General features: G+C 50.4%; 1 protein-coding gene across 1 annotated transcript in view; it reads right to left on the bottom strand.

Moving 5' to 3' along the window:
• robo2 (roundabout, axon guidance receptor, homolog 2 (Drosophila)) overlaps positions 1-19,053 on the bottom strand; it is a 264,425-nt gene that overhangs the window by 29,452 nt on the left and 215,920 nt on the right. Inside the window, 12 exon segments of the mRNA XM_084674013.1 lie at positions 1,099-1,125; positions 2,103-2,291; positions 3,205-3,376; positions 3,535-3,659; positions 6,715-6,946; positions 9,015-9,136; positions 10,822-10,988; positions 11,112-11,277; positions 11,401-11,482; positions 12,677-12,882; positions 15,840-16,011; positions 17,876-18,000. Of these exon segments, the coding sequence (XP_084530139.1) occupies positions 1,099-1,125; positions 2,103-2,291; positions 3,205-3,376; positions 3,535-3,659; positions 6,715-6,946; positions 9,015-9,136; positions 10,822-10,988; positions 11,112-11,277; positions 11,401-11,482; positions 12,677-12,882; positions 15,840-16,011; positions 17,876-18,000 (1,785 nt within the window).

The following is a 19,053-nucleotide window of genomic DNA, read 5'->3' as shown; positions in this document are numbered from 1 at the left end:
AATAAGCATCTGGGGTGTAGTGGTGTGTATGTGTGAGTGTGTGTGGGTGTGTGTAGGGGGCGGGGGGGGGGGGGGGATGGTAGGGGTGGTAATCAGCGTATAAAAATTCCATCAAATCTTCCTTGTGCTGGCCGGCTGCCTCCACAGCACTGTGAATCACCTCTGCAGTGGCTGACAGAGACAGGACACAGGCACACTCAGCCTCGCCTCAGTCGGACTGACTGACAGCACGGCACGGTGGACTCACGGCACACTCCCATTCTCATGTCTCAAAGACATCCATGAGGACGGTCCAAATGTCTCTCTCACGCGCGCGCTCTTTTGTCCTCAACGAGGATTTGTGACTGTGTGCCTGTGGAAGCCTGACACAGTCCAATGTCCACTTTGGGGACTGGACACACGTCCTTCCAGAAAGAGCTAACCTTGTTGCAGCTATCAAGTGAACTGCAATTGACCAAATCATCCGAGGACATGGAGCATCATGGGACATGAAGTGTTTCGAATAGAGACGCAGATCAGAACAACAAGGAAGAGAAGACAAAAAACTACAGAAACCCCCACCAGTGAGCCCAGAGCAGCTGAAGGGGAGGATATGGGATCCTGGTCCCAGAGGGACACGGACATGGAGCCCCATGGGGCCCCGGAGCAGAAGGCAAACAACACACACAGGAGTTCAGAACAGGGTGGAACATACCTGGGACACAATGGATGCAATGCCAGACACACGCAGAGAGAAGAACAGCAACATGGAGGCTCATTCAAACACAGACAGCCACGACACACAACACAGGGCAACACAACACGGGGCGACACAACACAGGACGACACAGCGCAGGATGGAAGCAGGTTTTCTCGGGGAGGGGCTGAGGATGGAGTCTGTGCTCAGGCCATCGCCAATTACAAAACCAGAGTCACCAAATGAGCAGCTTGTATCTGGTCCAGATATGGGCCTGGTTTGGTTCTGTATTGGGCGTGTCCTGAGAACGGTCTACCAGAACTGGTGAATGCTGTGGGCAGGAAGGGGAGGGGCCTGTGGGCAGGAAGGGGAGGGGCCTGTGAAAGGATAGGGCATGAGGAGACGGGACAAATGAACAGTACCTGCAGGGGTGAAGGTGAAGGACTGAACTGCAAAACAAGAAGACAGAGAAGTCCAGTGTTAAAGGCCTGAGAAGGTAAGCAGTGCTTTGGATGGGGGGAGGGGGGATAACACAGGGCCAGGAAGAAGCCTGCTCATTGGCCACAAAGATGCAGAGGCAGCGGCCCCAACAAAAAAAAAGCACAAAAACAAAACATAAAACAAACAGCGTGACTCAAACAGATATGAAGAACAGACTGCTGTTACTTCACTGGCTGCGCAACACCACATTGGGGCGGATCGCTGTGACATGCCAAAGTCGTGACATATGAAGACACCAGAACACAACCAGACAACCAAACACAACTCCTCACACTGTTTATAGAGTGAAGTCATGAGGTCCATGTTGACTGATACCAAATGTCTCATGTGTGTGTCTTAGCTCCTACCTCCCACACCCTCATTAGATATCAGAACAGTGGTGTGGGGAAGAGATCAACTGGGGGAGGGGTGTTCAGCTGCCCTTCTCACACTTAAATGTCAGTGTGTGTGTGTGTGTGTGTGTTGGTGTAGGAGGTGAGATGTGCCCGCTCCAGCCTAGCTCTGCCTCTCCTGACTGACCAGCGTTAGCTGTGCAGCCAGCCCACTCATGCCCCATCACCCCGGGCATCAACAACACTGTGGGTGGACGGGTCAACCTCGCGCAACCCCACAGCTACTGGTCCACTGACACTGCAGCCCTGCTGGCGTTCAGAGAGCTGGCCCTTCCAGCTTCATCGCTGCCGGTGTCTTAAACACCTCCTTAAGATGGAGAGCAGCAACAGCTCTAATCGGGGGTGTGTGGGTGTGGGGGGGGGGGTACATCCTGCTCACACTACGTGGAACAATATGGAAAACGTGTGAGAAGTGGAGGATAACGACAAGCGGTTCAGCCTTAGCTGCAACTGAGATAATAGGATGAAGGGAGCTAGAGAGAACGAGTGTGTGTGCGGGGGGGTGCGGGGGTGCAGGTGTGGGTGTGTCTAACCTGCGTAGTTGCTGAGCCCCTTCCTCTTCTTCCTCCTCCAGTACAGCCAGATGCTGAAGCCCATGAGGATGACCCAGCAGGCCCCTCCGATCCCGGCGATGAAAGCCGGCTGCTTGACCACGTCTGTGATCTGCTCCGTGATGCTGTTGTTACGGTTCCCGCTCATGATCACGTCTCGGAAGTCCTTGCCTGGGGGGAGGCGGGGGGGGTGGGCAGGGGAGGCGGGGGGGGCGGGGCGGGGGAGGATCAGAGTCAGGGGATCCCAGAAAACACTGGAGAATACAGTACACCTCCCCGACAGGTCATCTGCTCCCATAAATCGAAGCGGTATCAGAGCGGGATATGGTCAGAGGCTGCCTGGTTCAGGGAAAATACACCCTGTCCTCGTGAATTAGAGAACATATTGACCGTGCGAGTCAGACATTCATCTTGTGGGTGTGCTGTGAAATGTAATGCGGAGACTGAGGGAGGCGAAAGCCGGAAAGCTTACGACAAAGCCCAGGTGAGCGGCTGTTTGCTTAGCTCAGGGCCTACAGTAATTCACTCTGCTATCTGACCCGCAGCATGGAAGCAATGAGATGAGGAGCACACATGCTGCTGGATATTGATCTCCAATCCAGACTCACTCACACCTGTCTGCCTGGCACTATTTCATGAAGCATAATAAGACCAGAAGATCCAATACTCTCTCTCACACACACACACACACACACCTTGGACTAGTAGATGGATTACAGTAGTGACATTGGGAAAATAAGAGGCCCAGGCCAAGCCATCAGTTATGGGTCAAACCAGACCCAATCTGCAGTCTCTCCATATAAATCATGACCAACCGGGCCACATGTACAGGGCTGGTGTGTTACTAATGACTAAATCATTTCTGCCATCAGCTATCTAACAGTAAACATTTTCTTCTCAATAACAGAGGATGCTATTTCCCCACCGCTTAATTGCAGTGAAGATGTCTCTAATGTAATACAATTCTATAGGTGGACTAACCGGTTGAAGCGACACAGTAATGAATGGCTAATCAATAGATACTTATACTCCTCGTCAGTCATTAGATCACTCACCCCCCCCCATCCCCCTCCCCCCATCTTACCTATGATGATGGTCTGAGGCTCGCTCCTCACCCCCACCCCTGCACTGGTGCTGGCGGCCACCTCCACCCGGTACAACACCCCCGCCTGCAGCCCCCCCACCAACACGGAGCGGATGGCAGCATCCACGGTCTTGTTCACGTGGAAACGAGTCTCGTTCCCCAGGCACCAGATCTGAAGGGGAGAGAGAGAGAGAGATAGAGAGAGTCAGAGAGAGAGAGTCAGCATGATATAAAGCCTCCGTGAGGTCAGACGAATCTTTGGACTGCTCCTGTCCTGGGTAAGGGTTAGTGCACTGAGCGCGTGCAGCCTGGGGTGAGGGCGGGACCTGCCTTGTACTCCTGAACGATGCCGTTCTGGTGGTCAGGAGGAGGGGGGTCCCAGGAGATGCTGACGGAGGTGCTGTTCTGGCTGCCCACCGTCAGGACCGTCACCTGCTGGGGGGGGGCACTGGGAGCTGGACGAGAGGAGGGAAGACATGTCAACAGGTTGCATGGAGTGGGTGGTGGGGGATTACAGGACATCACACAGTTCACCCACACACACACACACACACACGCACACACGCACACACGCACACACACACAGGATAAGATGAAGGATAAAAGAGGTGGGCGCAGGTACAAGAGCTCATTAGGAGAGGATTTACATGAAGAGCAGGAAGGCCTGACACATCTATCTTTAACATGTCACCCGACTTCAATAAGCCCAGCCTCTGCTCCACAGTGCTGCTGCAGATGTCTGAGGAGACCGTCTCAGACAGCATCTCTCTGTCAGGATACGACTGCAGCTTGGGCTGAGCCTGGCCAGCGCACAGGTCAACAGGCTTATGTGATGAGAGGCTCTCAGACGTGAAGGAAATATGAAGAAATGTATTTTGGGGGGAAATGAAACAAGGGCTAGGTAAACATATCGACTGACTTCATCGATCTGGCAGGCGGAACTAAAGCCAGCGGCGTGGGAGCAGGGGGGAGGGATACAGCCGTAACCCTTCACAGATAGAGGGCTAGCGCCAGGCAGGAGAGACAGTGTGGAGGCCTGTGTTTTATTAACCTCGCAGTGCTGTCAGCCTGATAGCAGCACTCCTCTGACCTGGCACACACAACCAAATAAATAACATCAAACACCAGGTGAAAATAACATTTTAAAAATAATGTTTTTCTCATTTCCGTGGTGACTGGCAGGGGAGGCAAACCGCAGCAGAATACTGACAGGTCAATTACTCCTGCTCTGCCTCTCTCCCCCCCCCCCCTCTCCCCCCCCTCTCCCCCCCCTCCCCCCCACTAGCCCCCTCCCTATCTCCACCAGCCCCTTCCCTCGCTCTCCCAGAACAGCACGTGTCACCCCGCAAATCTGCGCTCATCCCTCAGCGCCGGCCAGTCACATGCTGACCCCCTGAAAGGCCAGCGGGACCAGTCATGGCAGAAGACAAATGGCTCCAATGATAAACCAAATGCCTTCACCCTATTACAGACAATCTACCCAGAGAGAGACCCATCTCCCGTCCTGCCTCGGAGCCCCCACCCTCACACCCGCCCAGCAGGGCGGGATTAGACACAGGTGACACAACGCTACATCACCCGGCAGCCATCAGAGGCAATGTCATTCAAAGTTAATGTTATGAATGATTTAGCAGCTTATTATTATGCATATTTGCGCTAAACAATACACATTTGTCGTTAGAGGCCCTGAAGGCTGTGCTAATAGAGCCATTAGCGCTGTGATGTATGGCTGGCAGGAATGTGACCCCCCTGTCTCCCTCACGTCCACACAGCTGAGCTGGAGGCTAATGGTAGCTAACTCTCCCATACTAAACAGAGGAGCCTAACCCTCCCATATTAAATAGTGCAGGAGGGTAATCTGGGCCCTGGGCAGAGTAGCTGCAGTCAAGGGGGGCCTCCTCCACAGGTCTTCCCCTTGGGGGTCGGGGGTAGGGCCTGGTCAGATAGGGCTGACCCTCCCCTATCCCAACAGGCTACTGGATGGAGCACGGCTCTGTAATGAGACTGTGAGTTTAGCATAATGAGACTGTGTTTAGCATAATAAATGGACAGCTCTTTACTGTCCTGAGACAGAGGGTCAACTGGAAGGTGCTCAGGCTACAATCATCCATCTGGGGCTGGGATCTCTATGTCTCACATGGGTGAGAAAATACATCCAGGTAAACTAAACAAACCTACAGAGACATAGTCATTATTTATAGGAGAGCATGGTCCCAGGGTCCTCTCGGACCTGCTCTGGGCCTTCTCTAATTGTGTTAACTAATGGACACGCTCAGCTTTAAGCACTTTCACAACTACAATTCCCCATCAATCTAACAGCGCAGGCTTGGAGTCCCCTAATCTCACAGGAGCCTGCAGCACAGTGAGTGTCTGCAGCACACTGACTGTCTGCAGCAGGGTGGCTGTCTGTCTGTCTGTCTGGCTGCAGGTGTACTGTGGCTGGCTACCCAGGCCCATTAGAGCTGGGATATAAATAGAGCAGAGCTGTCTGAGGAAGCAGGAAGCAGGTAGACCAGAGGCAGGAAGCAGTATCAGTCCTGGTAACAGCACAGACGGGGTGGAGCTCTGGGACTTAAGGGACAAAAAGGGTGTGTGTGTGTCAGTGTGTGTGTCAGTGTGTGAGTCAGTGTGTGAGTCAACGTGTGTGTCAGTGTGTGTGTGTGTGTGTGAGTCAGTGTGTGTGTCAGTGTGTGTGTGTGTGTGTGTGAGGTACAATGTGTTGGCAGCTACAACACAGGGTGTACAGTATAAAGCAGTGCATGTACAGGCTGGTCACAGGAGATAGGGTCCCTCAGGGGCGACAAGGGAAATAAATGGGCCTGTCACCTCCATAGGATGTGAACTGTCTGCTATCTGCAGCCATGACGATGCCTGGGGAGGGGGTGGGGGCAGAGACCATACACTGTGTGTGCTGTAAATGTGTATACGGCTGCATGAACCGTGCATCTGTGGTACAGTACATTTCGCGGACTGTTCTGCATAATAATTGGCCTGTGAGGTGCTGGTTGTTACGGGTGTAATTGTGGGTACCCTAAGTTCTGCTGGTGTCATCTCTCTGTCTCTATAACAATCAATGAGCTGAAAACGGAGAGGAGGAAATTGCCGAGTGCGTGTGAGAGCGTGTGTCTGTCTGAGGGCGACTGATCCGCCCAGCAGCAGGAAGTGAGCGTGGCATCCAATCACAGCTCAGGCTGTAGCTGCAGGGTGATGGATGAGATGGCACCCAGAGAAAACACCACCAATCATAAACAAACAAGCGCAGCAGAAAGGTCAGCATGCGCGGCAGGTCTACACGCGCACACACACACAAACATAGACACGCCCACAGAACCCCCCCCCCCCCCCCCCCCCCCCCAGCGTCACTGCAGGGAGAGGACTTTGTGCGTGACACCATCTTATCGTGACCGAGACCGCCGCCTGTTTGAGGCAACGCTACGGTGGAACATGTCAGACATATGCGAGGGAACCAATCCCTCTCCACGGAACACGCTCTCCGAGGAGGGAACCCACCTTCCTCCGTGGTGCGGGCTGTCCTCGACTCGCTGTCCATTCCTTGGAACTCGTTGAAGTAGGGGCGGACCTTGATCTCGTAGACGATCCCCTTCTTGAGGCCAGAGAGGACCACGCTGCGCTCCGAGGGCACCTTGACGTCCTGGGTCTGCCAGGGTCCTGGGGAGGACAGGCCCGACGCCTGCCTGAACAGAACCCGGTACCCCTGGATGAACTGGGACTGGCGGTCCACCTGCGGAGCGAGAAGACAGGGGCTCGGCTCAGTGCGGGCAGGGGACGGGGACGTCAGGACACACGTGCAGAGCTTTGAACCAGCACAGTACGTTGTATAGTGATGTTCAGCAGAAGTATTATTTTGTTGTGTGGTGTGATGCCGTTCTAAAGGCTGTTACAGTTTTAATGGCCTTTTTAATCATCCGGTCTGACACACTTAGCTCAATTAGTACCCAAAGAGAGGGGGCTGACATGATCTCACCAACACACACACACACACACACAGAGTACAGCACCCAGCCCCCCCATAAAAAGGCTTTCAGGAGCATGGCTATAAACAGAACACATATGAATGTCTAGCACTTACTGTAAATATCAACTACTGAGACTACCAAAGACAGGTGGCACCAGGCACCAAGCACAGGGCTGGGAGTGTATGTGTGTTTATCTGTGTGTGTGTGTGTGTGTGTGAAAGTTAATAACTGGTTAATACACCCCGCCAAAACACAAATGCACACTTACACACGCCTCCAACCTATAGGAGGGAGGAGAGAAGGCAGACAGGGGGCTCTGAAGATGTGACCCACAGAACAGACAGGATCCTGGGGGCAGGACTGGGGCTGGCCTCCAGATAAGGGGCCTCCTCACTAAACTTAAAGCCCGTTTAGATGAGAGGAAAAGTCATATTTATGCCGAGGAAGGGGGATGCATAGCTCACAGTAATGGCTTGTTAACACTGAGAGAAGAGAGTGGGGCCTTCAAGAGGGATATTAAGCAGCTGTTTTTTTCATGCCAGTGTTTGCTGGAGTAAATCAACAGAATGGATTCTCCCCTTGGTGTATAACTTTCATTAATGGAATGATTTGGAAATATAAAAGCTTTCCAGAGTGGCACTCTGTTTACTGAACGAGGCCTGATTGATTAGGTAGCCGTGATCTGCGGTGATTCTACACACACTCATAAAGCTATGCTTTAGCATTAAATTAGCCTGCACGTCTAAGGGTGAGAATGTATTACAAGGGTCAATAAACATGTCACCGGGAAAACTGCTAATGTGGTTCATTTAGAAATGAAAGCAGGCGCCCTATGTCACTAAATGACACTTCTATAAATACCAGTTATTGAGGGATTTATCGCAGCTCAGCACAAATAAACAGGAACTATTTAACCACGGTCAAAGGTCCGATATAAAAAATCAACCCGGAGGACCAGGATGGAGCATACATGTATATTTTACAATGGTCTTTGTTATTATGCTGCAGTGCTGCGATAGCAGGGCAGAACCCTCACTGCTCCAGACCAGCACTGTTTCACAATGAATAAAACAGTGTGTCTCTGGCACATGTCAGTCCTGATGGAGGGGGTGACAGCGCACAATGTGAACATTTGTGTTTTGGGGGGGCAGGTGTGTGTGTTTGGGTGTGTGTGTATGCGTGTGTGTGTGTGTGTATGGTGGGGGGTGTTTGGGAGGGTGGTAGAATGCTGGTTTATTCCCCCACTGTCAAGATGGAGGAACACAAACATGTAGAACACACACAATTAATCTCAGTCTATTTGCGTCTGCGAGAGGCCTTGTTTAATTGGAAATTAACAAAAGATGTATCTAAGATTGATGAGAGGACAGATGTCCCTGACCCGCCGCTTCATGTTTACTGCAGCAGAAACAAACCATTTCTCAACTGTTTGATGTTCACTTTCTTTAAAGTCAGCAATTACAACAATTCAAAGCTCCAGTTTTGGGAACACAGAGAGTTGACTCAAATGTCCTGACATGAAAACCTGTCTGTGCCCTGAGGAACACCTAGCTGGCTTCAAAGATCCCACTTCACTTTCATATCATCTCTCTTTACTTCAAGGCTCGAGGTTCTTAAATCATAAAGTACATAAAACATTGAATGTAAGTGGAATATTTCATCTAAAGCTAAGCACCAAGCTTGTTAATGTAATTCCCCTGTTCAGTCATATATAATATGAAAGGATTTCATCTATATAGAAAAGGCACCAGCATACATGCAGACTGCAGATCCATCCTACAGGAAGTATGCTTGTGACAGACATGTGGACTGTCCATTCGCAGCAACACTCACCGTCCAAGTGACCTGAATGGTTGTAGGACTCATGACAACAGGGTTGTGCAACCGAACTATGACCTCCCCAAGCTCTTTCTGAACATGTCTGTGGTCAACACCCTGGGCTGGAGGGCTTATGTCTGAGAGGGGGAGAGAGAGAGAGAGAGAGAGAGAGAGAGAGAGAGAGAGAGAGAGAGAGAGAGAGAGAGAGAGAGAGAGAGAGAGAGAGAGACAGAGAAAGAGAGGGGGGAGGTTGGGGTGGGTAGAGTGAGAGGGGTGGGTAGATAAAGAGAGAGGGGTGGGAAGAGAGAGAGAGAGAGAGAGAGAGAGAGAGAGAGAGAGAGAGAGAGAAAGAAAGACAGAGAAAGAGAGGGGGGAGGTGGGGGTGGGTAAAGTGAGAGGGGTGGGTAGATAAAGAGAGAGAGGTGGGAAGAGAGAGAGAGAGAGAGAGAGAGAGAGAGAGAGAGAGAGAAGAGAGAGAGAGAGAATGGGAAAGAGAGAAAAAGTGAGTGGCATTACATAGCTTTCAATACAATTTCACAGTTCACTCGATTTCCCCTCACAAAGAGTCTATCAGTAGTGGTATTGTTGAAGGAGAGAAGGGATAGACCAATCAGGACCTACAAAGACTTCTACACTCTGTGATCATGACTTCATTTAAAAAGCAGCAACTTAATCTGCATTAGAATGACCTCACCCCTTTTTTTATTTTTTATTAAAGCACTTGTCTGGGCTTAAGAAAGAACCCGAGAGCTTGGGCTGGGAAGAATAAAACCCTTTAGATCTGTGACTTTGTGGCTCCTTTTGAAGCCTGACCGAAGAACCTCATCAATAAACGAACTCTGAATACATAACCTCCATCGTACTGGACACAAGATGAATGGATGACACCATGACACTATTTTTCCGGCCCATTTCCTATTTCCAGCCTGCATGTTTTTTCAGTACAAAGAAAATGTAAACCTCAGCACATGACGTCTATACTAAATGTGGTTTTAGAGCGCAGACTATGGCCAAAGAACATTGTTTTGCCTCATTTACAGAGGAACATACAGTACTGTAGGATACCAAATGATTCACAGGAAAATATATTTCCAAACAGCCCACAAAGAGAAAGGCCAAGCTAGTCATGAATCAACCAGACTCCTAATACAGGAGGACTGGCCAAATGCAGTTTGGAAGACATGAAAAATCAATTCATCTTCATTGACTGCCATCCTCAATAAGCATTTCCGTGTGTCAACACAAGCCCTTGAGCTGAACTGGAGAGAGGAACTGGTGTTCAAATGGAGTCTCAGTGAAGTCCTGGCCTGTGTCTCGACAGTGTTTAGCCAACAGTTTCAGAGCTGATTGCAGCATTGGATAAACATAATATGGAGACTGTGGTCTGCATGGAACCTTAATCTAATCTTGTCTGGATTGGGAGGCAGTCATTGTTCTGCTGTTATGATCATTAACAGAGCAGGGATGGCTCTAACTGAGTTAGGGCTTCCAAAAGTAGACACACTTCTTTTCTCTTTACATAATTGTGCGAGTGTAGCGCTAATGAGCTAGGCTGAGATAGGGAGGTTGACCTCTGAAGGTGTTCTCTACGGAGCAGCTGGCTTCGCTGCTGATGGGGGCTGATACCTATCTACAGCCACACAGAAGCCCAAACACCATGACCTTCTACTCTCCAGAGCCACGGAAGGTAAAGCCAAATGGGAAATCGAACGTGAAAAACGCCTGAAATGCCAGCGTCTCCCACAGTTATGACAGTCCCAGTTGTTCCACTGCTCGTGCACAGGCAGAGCCGTCCACAGTAGCAGTGAGGAGGCTCCAGTACCTTGTGTTCTGACCGGCTCAGACATGGGGCTGGGGTCACTCAGGCCCTGGGTGTTCACCGCCCGGATCATGAACAGGTAGATGGTGTTGGGTCGCATTCCCTTGACCGTGAACTGCGTGGTCTTGACGTGGTCTGCGACAGTCTGCCAGCTGTTGCTCACCAACTGGCTGTGGGGGGAACACACAGAAACACGCATTACAGCAACAGCGCGTGCACACAGCATGCTTTCTTAATATGTGCAAGGACAGCCTATTAGACGGGGGATTTTATCCAAGTGGCGATTGGCTGACCTGAAGGCTTCGATGACAAAAGAGGAGATGGGCGACGCCCCCGCTAGCCCGGGTTGCCAAGACAACGAGACGCTGTTCTTGGTGACGTCGGTGACCTGAGGCTTGGAGGGAGGGCCCGGAAGCTCGTTCTCGTCCCGGTTCTTCATGACCATGACCCCTCCCACTTCTGGGATGAGAGGAGGTGGGGTGGGGTGGGGGGGGGGGGGGTAGTAGAGAGGAACAGGAGTGGTGAGCACGTAGCAGGCTTAATCAATGTAGGTAAATCCATGTGGTGAAGAGACGTGTTTACCTTTGACCTCTAAGAAAGCACTCCAGGAGGTCTCTCCACTGGAGCTGGCAGCCACACAGGTGTAGATCCCAGAGTCTGAGAGCTGAGAGGGATAAAACAACATCCCATCAACACGGTACTCGGACTGAGCTAACAGCTCATTAGCTGCAAAGACAGTGTTTCATCCCTGGGAGGGAGGCACAAAGAGCAGACAGCAGCGGTCTCCATCACGGCTGCTTTGAATGGTGGCGTGGTGACATCAGGGTCCTCTGCTCTGCTTCTGCCACAGCCGTGTGTCATTGTGAGAGCCTCAAAGTGCTGACGCTAATTTCCTAATGAAATCCATTTCCTACCCCCCCCTCTCCCCTCCACTACTTTATCCCCCGCCCCATCCTCCCACTGTCCCACCAACCACAACAAAGGGGAGGTAATTAATTTAAGGAAGGGGGGGGGGGGCTGCTGAACCCCTGGACTGATGACAGCTGGCCTGTCTCTCCATCCCTCGCTGGAACTTTGCTTGTTTGTTGGGATTTTGTCCCTGCTCCTTCCTCACATTTATTAAATAACATGTCAGCGCTCGGCGGCTTTGTCAAGCCTAATGGATATTCCTCCGAGGCCTCAGAGAGGGAAGAGGGAGATGTGAGCGTTCTAAATTCAATCTACCCTAAATGTGTGTGTGTGAATGTGTGTGTGTGTGTGAATGTGTGTGTGTGTGTGTGTGTTTCTATTCTATAGCTGGATCCTGGCCAGCGCTCCACAGCTGAGTCTTGTAAGACCCGCCGTATCACTAAGTGATAGTATCAAACAATTTACAAAAATCAATACTGCCCATTCATCTCTTTAGGGGAATATGATTCACCTTGTCCATCTAAGTTATGTCTAGGCCACATCCTATTCAATTCTCCGAAGCGTGCGCTGTGCACTTTTGCACGTCTAAGCATGCATGCTCTCACACTGACACACAGACTCTTTACAAAGTGACAGAAGTGTAAAAATAGCAGCCATCACAGGAAGGAAGGTTGATAAAACTTTCAAGGAGCGTAACAAGAGGATTTGATTGGACAAGGAAATGAGGGATGAAACAAGTGGACAAGGTGACAAGGTGACTGACGGGACACGGGTTAGAACAATAATAAATCACATCATTACAGTCTGATTACATAACCCAGTCATAGATGTGTGTGGTGGTGTGTAGAGTATCTACCCCATCAGAGGTGTGTGGCGTGGTGTTTTTTGAACCTATCAGTGATGTGTGTGTGTGTGTGTGTGTGGGGGGTATGTGTGTGTAGTTTCTCACCCTCAGGCCCCTGATCTGAAGGCTGCCCAGCTCCTGCAGGGTCATGCGGGGGTCCTTGCCCAGCAGACTGGCACCGTCCTTCAGCCAGCTGATGGAGGGGACGGGATCCCCTGATGCCTGGCACTTCAGGAGCGCCACGCTGTCCACCCCCAGGGTCTGATTGGATGGGCCCTGGCGGATGATGGGCGGCGGCCTGTCTGTGAGCACTGGGGATTGGATGAGATTTTTGAAGGAAAAAAAAGAAGAAAATGTTGTAAATGAATAACATTTTAAAACTTCAACACGTTTGATGTTCATGGTTGGTTGTTTTCTTTCGTGTTAGACTTCAGACAAGTGAAAATAATAGAACATTCCTTCAGCAAGCAGATGTGTGTAACTATTATTAAAACGACTTATTATGCAGGTCTTGTAATTGCACCACAATACAATGACCAACCCTGGGTCTTCAGGAAATGGAAAGGCAGAAGTGTGTGCCAGGCTGGGACTGATGTGACTGATGTGGTCGAGGAATCAACACTGTGTGGTTGACTGTGGTGGTGAGCAAGAGTCTAAAAGACTCAAAGTGGTTCAGTTAAATACTTCATCATGTTCCACAAACAGAGGTGTCTCTCCAGCAGTACCAAGACCTGAAAATAACCCCCAGTGAATGTGGGGAACGCAACAGGGACTGCGGCGGGAAGGTTCACGACAGGGAAATACAGCTGGTGCAGTTTATTTATCCTTGTTGAGATGGATGTTAAATGTTGAATCATATTTGAATGAATATATGCATTTGTAATGTGTTGGAAACGCCTGTGGCTTCCGCTGTGAAGAAGTAGAAATGTCAGAGGTGCTCTATCAGTGAGCCCCAGTTCCAGCACACGGGCAGTTTATATTTCACAGTTGAATAATGTGGAGTCCCCTGGCTTGGAGGAACACATTCATTAGCAGGTATGGATTAATGATGTCAGACCTGCAGGGGCTAATTAGCCAGTCTACCTCAGTAACCTTTCAACACATCATCACACCCTCATCTCTCCTCTCCCGTCTCTTTGCTCTCTTTCTCTTTTTCTCTCTAACCCTCTTCCATTGAAAACAGACAAAAACAGAATCCAATCTGCTTTCCCCGACTGAAACCATTTGGCAAGGCCGCGCTCCTCCTGAGCTCAGTTGATAAAGAAAACAGGCGGTAGCAGCAAGGCAGCATTCAGAGCAGAGGGGCTTGAAGAATTCTATTTCTATGATAATATTTCAACCCTGTCCTTCCGCAGCGGAATGCTTTTATCAGGTGAGCAGGGTTAGCTTGAGCTCCAAACCCAGGGAGCTCTCCAAACAGCCCTATCTGTCCAGCCAGAGCCTCACAGCAGGCCAGCCCACACCATGAACACAGTGAGGGGAGGTCCCTGTCACGGCTATCACCCAGCATGAATCAAGTCCACATTAAGGTTGCTATGAAGCCCTGTGCAGTCCTTCGGCCAAGATCTCGTCCAGAGAAACATCTCCACACCGCAGATACAGACTAGGCATCATCCACTAATGAGCCTCTCTGGTCTGGATGCCAAATGGTTTCAGTCAGGTAGCACATTCCTAATTCGAGAGGGGAGCACGGTGAGCCATGACTGGCCGTCTCGATAAGGCCCAGCCAGGGTGGGACCCGCTGTGGGGTGCACGGATGGGAGGATGACATGATGGAGTGATGCAGGTGGAGGAGAGGCGGGGACAGACGAAGACCTTGGCTGTCTGGACCAGGAATTTCTCATTACAGATCTCCTTGAACCTGGGAGGGGGGGGGGGGGGGGACTGTAAATCACCTGCACCCAGAGGCAGGTGTGACCATGACCTCACTTCAGCCCTCCTCCTCTGCTCCCTCCCTCCCTCCCTCCCTCCCTCCCTCCCTCCCTCCCTCCCTCCCTCCCTCCCTCCCTCCCTCCCTCCCTCCCTCCCTCCCTCCCTCCCTCCCTCCCTCCCTCCCTCCCTCCCTCCCTCCCTCCCTCCCTCCCTCCCTCCCTCCCCAACACCAGTCTGCCTCACTCTCTCCTCCTCCTCCACTTCCCCTCCCCTCCAGCACTGATAGATATACATACTGTACGTTAACAGTCCAGTGCACACTTTCATACTGGATACCATCACACACTGGAATAACGGGGTTGTCTGTAAGTCCCATCACACTTGTCCCGACAGTAAGTCAGAACTGTGGTACAAGTACAGCAAAGGAGAGCAGTCTTGCATACTATTTATATGAATACAAGTCTTATATAACATGACATGTCAGATTTTTTAAGTTCTTAAAATGGTGTCAGCATCAGAGGCGTTAATCTTTGTCCAATCTGATCCTGGCTCAGATGTATCTGTGGCTGTCTACTCTCCTTCTCCCTAGCTGAACAGATTAGAGTCACAGAGACCAAGCAGGAGAGCATCATTCATCTCTCACACACACACACACACACACACATACAGACACACACACACACACACACACATACAGACACGCACACACACATTAACTGTTGTCACACTCCCTCCCTCAATCACACTCAACCATCCACATACATGAACACAGAGACACCTTTACACATAGATACTGTCTCACTGTCACACACACACATCTGATCATTAAACTTGGATGCAAGGTCAATGCTTTATTCCCTTGCCGGCAATTTTTAAAAAAAAAATTAAATAGTATCTAACAAAATTGAAAAAAATAAAATATTGCAAGGCAAGGTCATGACAGAGTGTAAAACACATTCTGCAGGCCTATTTCTCAGACAATGGCATGATTTCATGCCTCACCCAGACAGAAAACGTTGTTTTTGCGTCCATTTAGTAAAAGAGTACTTCTGTATGTGCTCAAGGGTACATTTCATATTACAGAATCAACAGGGCAAGAAATGTGCTCTAATTCATTCACTGCAAATTAAAGGCAGCTCCTTCACCACAATGCTAGCAGGGTTAGCACATTAGTCAAGGGAGGAGTGATCGTATGTATCTCACTGTCTAAGTGAATCACGTTCCTGTGCGTGTGTGTGGATGGGTGGGTGTGTGGGTGTGCGCTCGCCAGATTGCGTGTAGGAGTGTGTGTATGCTCGCAAGTGTCCACAGCACCTCTCAGTGACCGGAGCATGCTCAGTCGTGTGCGTGCTAGCGAGCTGGCATGGAGGCGGCTATGCGGCAGAGTCTCTCTCACCATCTGTGACCTCCAGTTGAGCTTTGGCGAGGATGCTGCCAGCCACGGTCAGGGCCTGGCAGATGTAGTAGCCGGCGTCGGCCCGCTGCACGGCCGAAATGGTGAGGTCTCCGCCGGGAGAGACGGAGAAGCGACTGCTGGGCTGCTGGGGCTGGTTGGGGAACAACAGGTTCTGGAGGAGCAGAGAGGAGCAGCACAATTAGCAGGGACACGGATTACAGTCAGGAGCACGTGTCCAATTGACCCTACGTACACACACAGACACACAGACACACAGGCACACACACGTCCCTCTGGTTTACTCACACTGAGCAGTTTCAAAGAGCCATTCGGAAGTAAACGCGCATGAGATCTGATAGCTGGCTTCTGCATAATGGAAGCCATTTATTTCCTGCCAAGTCAGAGGCTGGTGGGGGCTCTCAGGGCTGCCTAGACTGCTGGGGGGGGGGCTTTGATGCCCTTGTTTTGCTTGATTCCACTAATTGCCCTGGGCTGTTATGTTTACACAGCACCCTCCCTGCCTTGCCCAGGTAGAGTGTGGATGTGGAGGTGAACAGAGGGAGTGGGTGGTGCGGGCTGGGGTGGGGGGGGTGTGTGGGGGGGGGGGGATCAATGGGAGGGGCTGCTCCATATGAGAGTTGAATCAATCTTGGGTGTTTAGCAGAGAAAGGAGCTAATGAGAGGTGATCAGAGGACTATAATAGCCTGCTGGAAGCTTCGACATTGACAGAAACCTCTCCTCTACCTTTCTGTTGTGGCCTTGAGCTAGTAACCCCCCCCCCCCCCCACCCCACCAAACCGACCTTCTTCTGTTCAGGCCTTTTCTAAAGTCCTTAAAGCCAGCGAACAGAGGAGAGATACATTAGCTAGATTCAATTACACATAATGACTTTAATGCTGCAAATTATGTCGTTTTTTTTAATTAGGCCCAACCCAGCTCCTGCACATGATAGATGTCCACTTCATTATCCTGGAGTGTGACAGAAAGGCCTTTCTCCCTTCTAATGACTTAATTACCGCTTTAATTTGTTCTCTTAACAAATACCTTCATATCTTATTTAAGATGGAATGAGAGAATGTGCGAGAGAGCGAGAAAGGCTGAAGTGAAGCAGAGAAAGCAATGGGCTCCGGTAAACAAACATACTAAAAGGATGTGGGCAGGATGAGACTGTTGTCACTCAAGCATTGTGAAAGGCCCAATCAAAGCTGGAGAGCAAGTATGTACTGAGCGGGTCCTACATATGAATGGGTGTTGATCGAGGTGATTCAGTGTGGTACTGACTCATATGTCTGGGGCTCACTTTAAAGTGAGTGTGGCTGGTGTGGGTTTCAACAAGCCTCTGTGGGTGAAAGGTGATAGTCTACGTGAACTGCAAAGTCAATCTGTGTGTGTGTGTGTGTGAGAGCGTGTGTGTGTTTGTGTGTGCGTGTGTGTGGGAACATGCGTGTGCTATGATACAGGTATGACTCAGCAGCTCAGCATGTACACTATCTCACTCCTATTCATTCTCTGAGTGGCACTTGCTGTAATCATCCTGCCTCTGGCTAGTGTGTGTTTGAGGTGTGTGTGTGTGTGTGAACTCAGAGAGACCTGAATTTTATCTCTGGCTCATCTACAAGCCCCAGCAGGCTCTTAATTGCTTCTGTTGTTGAGCAAAGAGAGGAGTCTCAGGTATTTGAATAGCCTATTTGTGTGTGTGAAGGATAGGATCTCTCTTATCAGCAGGGGTCATGGGAAACTGATTAGCACTCTGCCTGACACACTGTCGTTTGTCGGAACAAAGGTGGATCTGGCAAGTCTGTGTGCCAGAGAAACTGATTGTAGATTGTAACAGTGGTGTGTGTATGTGTGTGTGTGTGTGTGTGTGTGTGTGAGAGTGAGTGAGTATACATGTGTACATAGCAGGATTGCAGAGTTTTCAGGACACAAATCACACAAACACACACTGTGACATAGTAAACATAGCCAAGGGCAGCTAGCCATATATTTTAAGGGGTGGTGTGTGTGTGTGTGTGCTGATAGTGTGTGCTCCTACCTGGCTGCCCTCTCTCTGCCAGAAGACAGCAGGCTGGGGGTTCCCCTTGGTCTCACAGGGGAAGGTGGCAGTGCGCCCCTGAGCCACGATCTGGTCCCTCGGACGAATCACAAACTGGGGCGACGCTGGGGTCAAAGTTCACAAGACACAATTAGACCAATGGAGGTGTATCATTTACAAGCAGGTGGTGGTGGTGGTGGTGGTGGTGGGGGGGGGGCAGTTCAGGAGGATAGGAGGGTGTCAAGCAAGGATAGGCACAGCTCAGGCCAAACCGGACAGGGGGTGTTTAGGACCTTGCTGTGTCACCGTCCCCCCCTCAGACCATTCGTCCGGGACAAGAGGAGGACCAACACCGTCAAGTGGGACCATAACGCCATGGCAACCACACTGGCCATTCATCCAGGTGAACAAATCCACGAATGAATGACGACCTTCCGGCCTTCAACACACCCGGCATCCGTCATACACAGTAGTACGAGATGGAGCGGTACACCCAGTCACAACCATGCTGCAGAAGAGACAAGGAGCCACCAGGACGTCTGTCAGTGTTCACTCCTGTGTCTGGGAGCGTTCAGAAGAGTGACACGTTTAGCTCTCCTGCCAATGTGGAAATGTGTGTGCATATGTGCTGTCATGTCTCCCACGCGTTATCACACGTTATAAATCCATTCTTACTCTGGAACAGGAACCGCAACAGTGAGGACTGAGGAGAGGTGGCTTGGAACTGTGGCAAGCTCTGCTAAATGGTTAACCTCTGACCTTGGAAGATGACCCCGAGTGACCTCTCTGTGACCTCTGTGTTTTGCAGGTGACAGTGAGTGCGTGTTCTGTGGCCCCAGATGGAGACTGTCTCATCTGCTCTCACACTCCACACCCGCAGAGGAAATTCAAATCAACCAATTACAGCCGGCACTTCCAGACTTCAGTCAACCCTAACCTAAAGATAACTTCACATCTTATACTTCGAGCAAAACTTTTGCCTCCTTTTATCAGTCAAACTTCATATCGGTCACAGTTTTCTTGAGGGTAAAAACTCCCTCAGCAGTTAGACTTTGAGATAAGTTGAACATGAAAAGAATATGATATAAGAGACTATTCTGACTGCATTAAAGTGAGAATTTTAGTGAATCCAAATTAATGTAACATTGTTGAAGGTCTGTTTATAAATCTGTACCATA

This window comes from Hypomesus nipponensis, chromosome 15 (assembly GCF_054491055.1).
Source record: "Hypomesus nipponensis isolate SF chromosome 15, ASM5449105v1, whole genome shotgun sequence".
Taxonomy (NCBI): domain Eukaryota; kingdom Metazoa; phylum Chordata; class Actinopteri; order Osmeriformes; family Osmeridae; genus Hypomesus; species Hypomesus nipponensis.
Note: the sequence above shows the minus strand (reverse complement) of the source record. Positions and strands in the feature narration are given on the sequence as shown.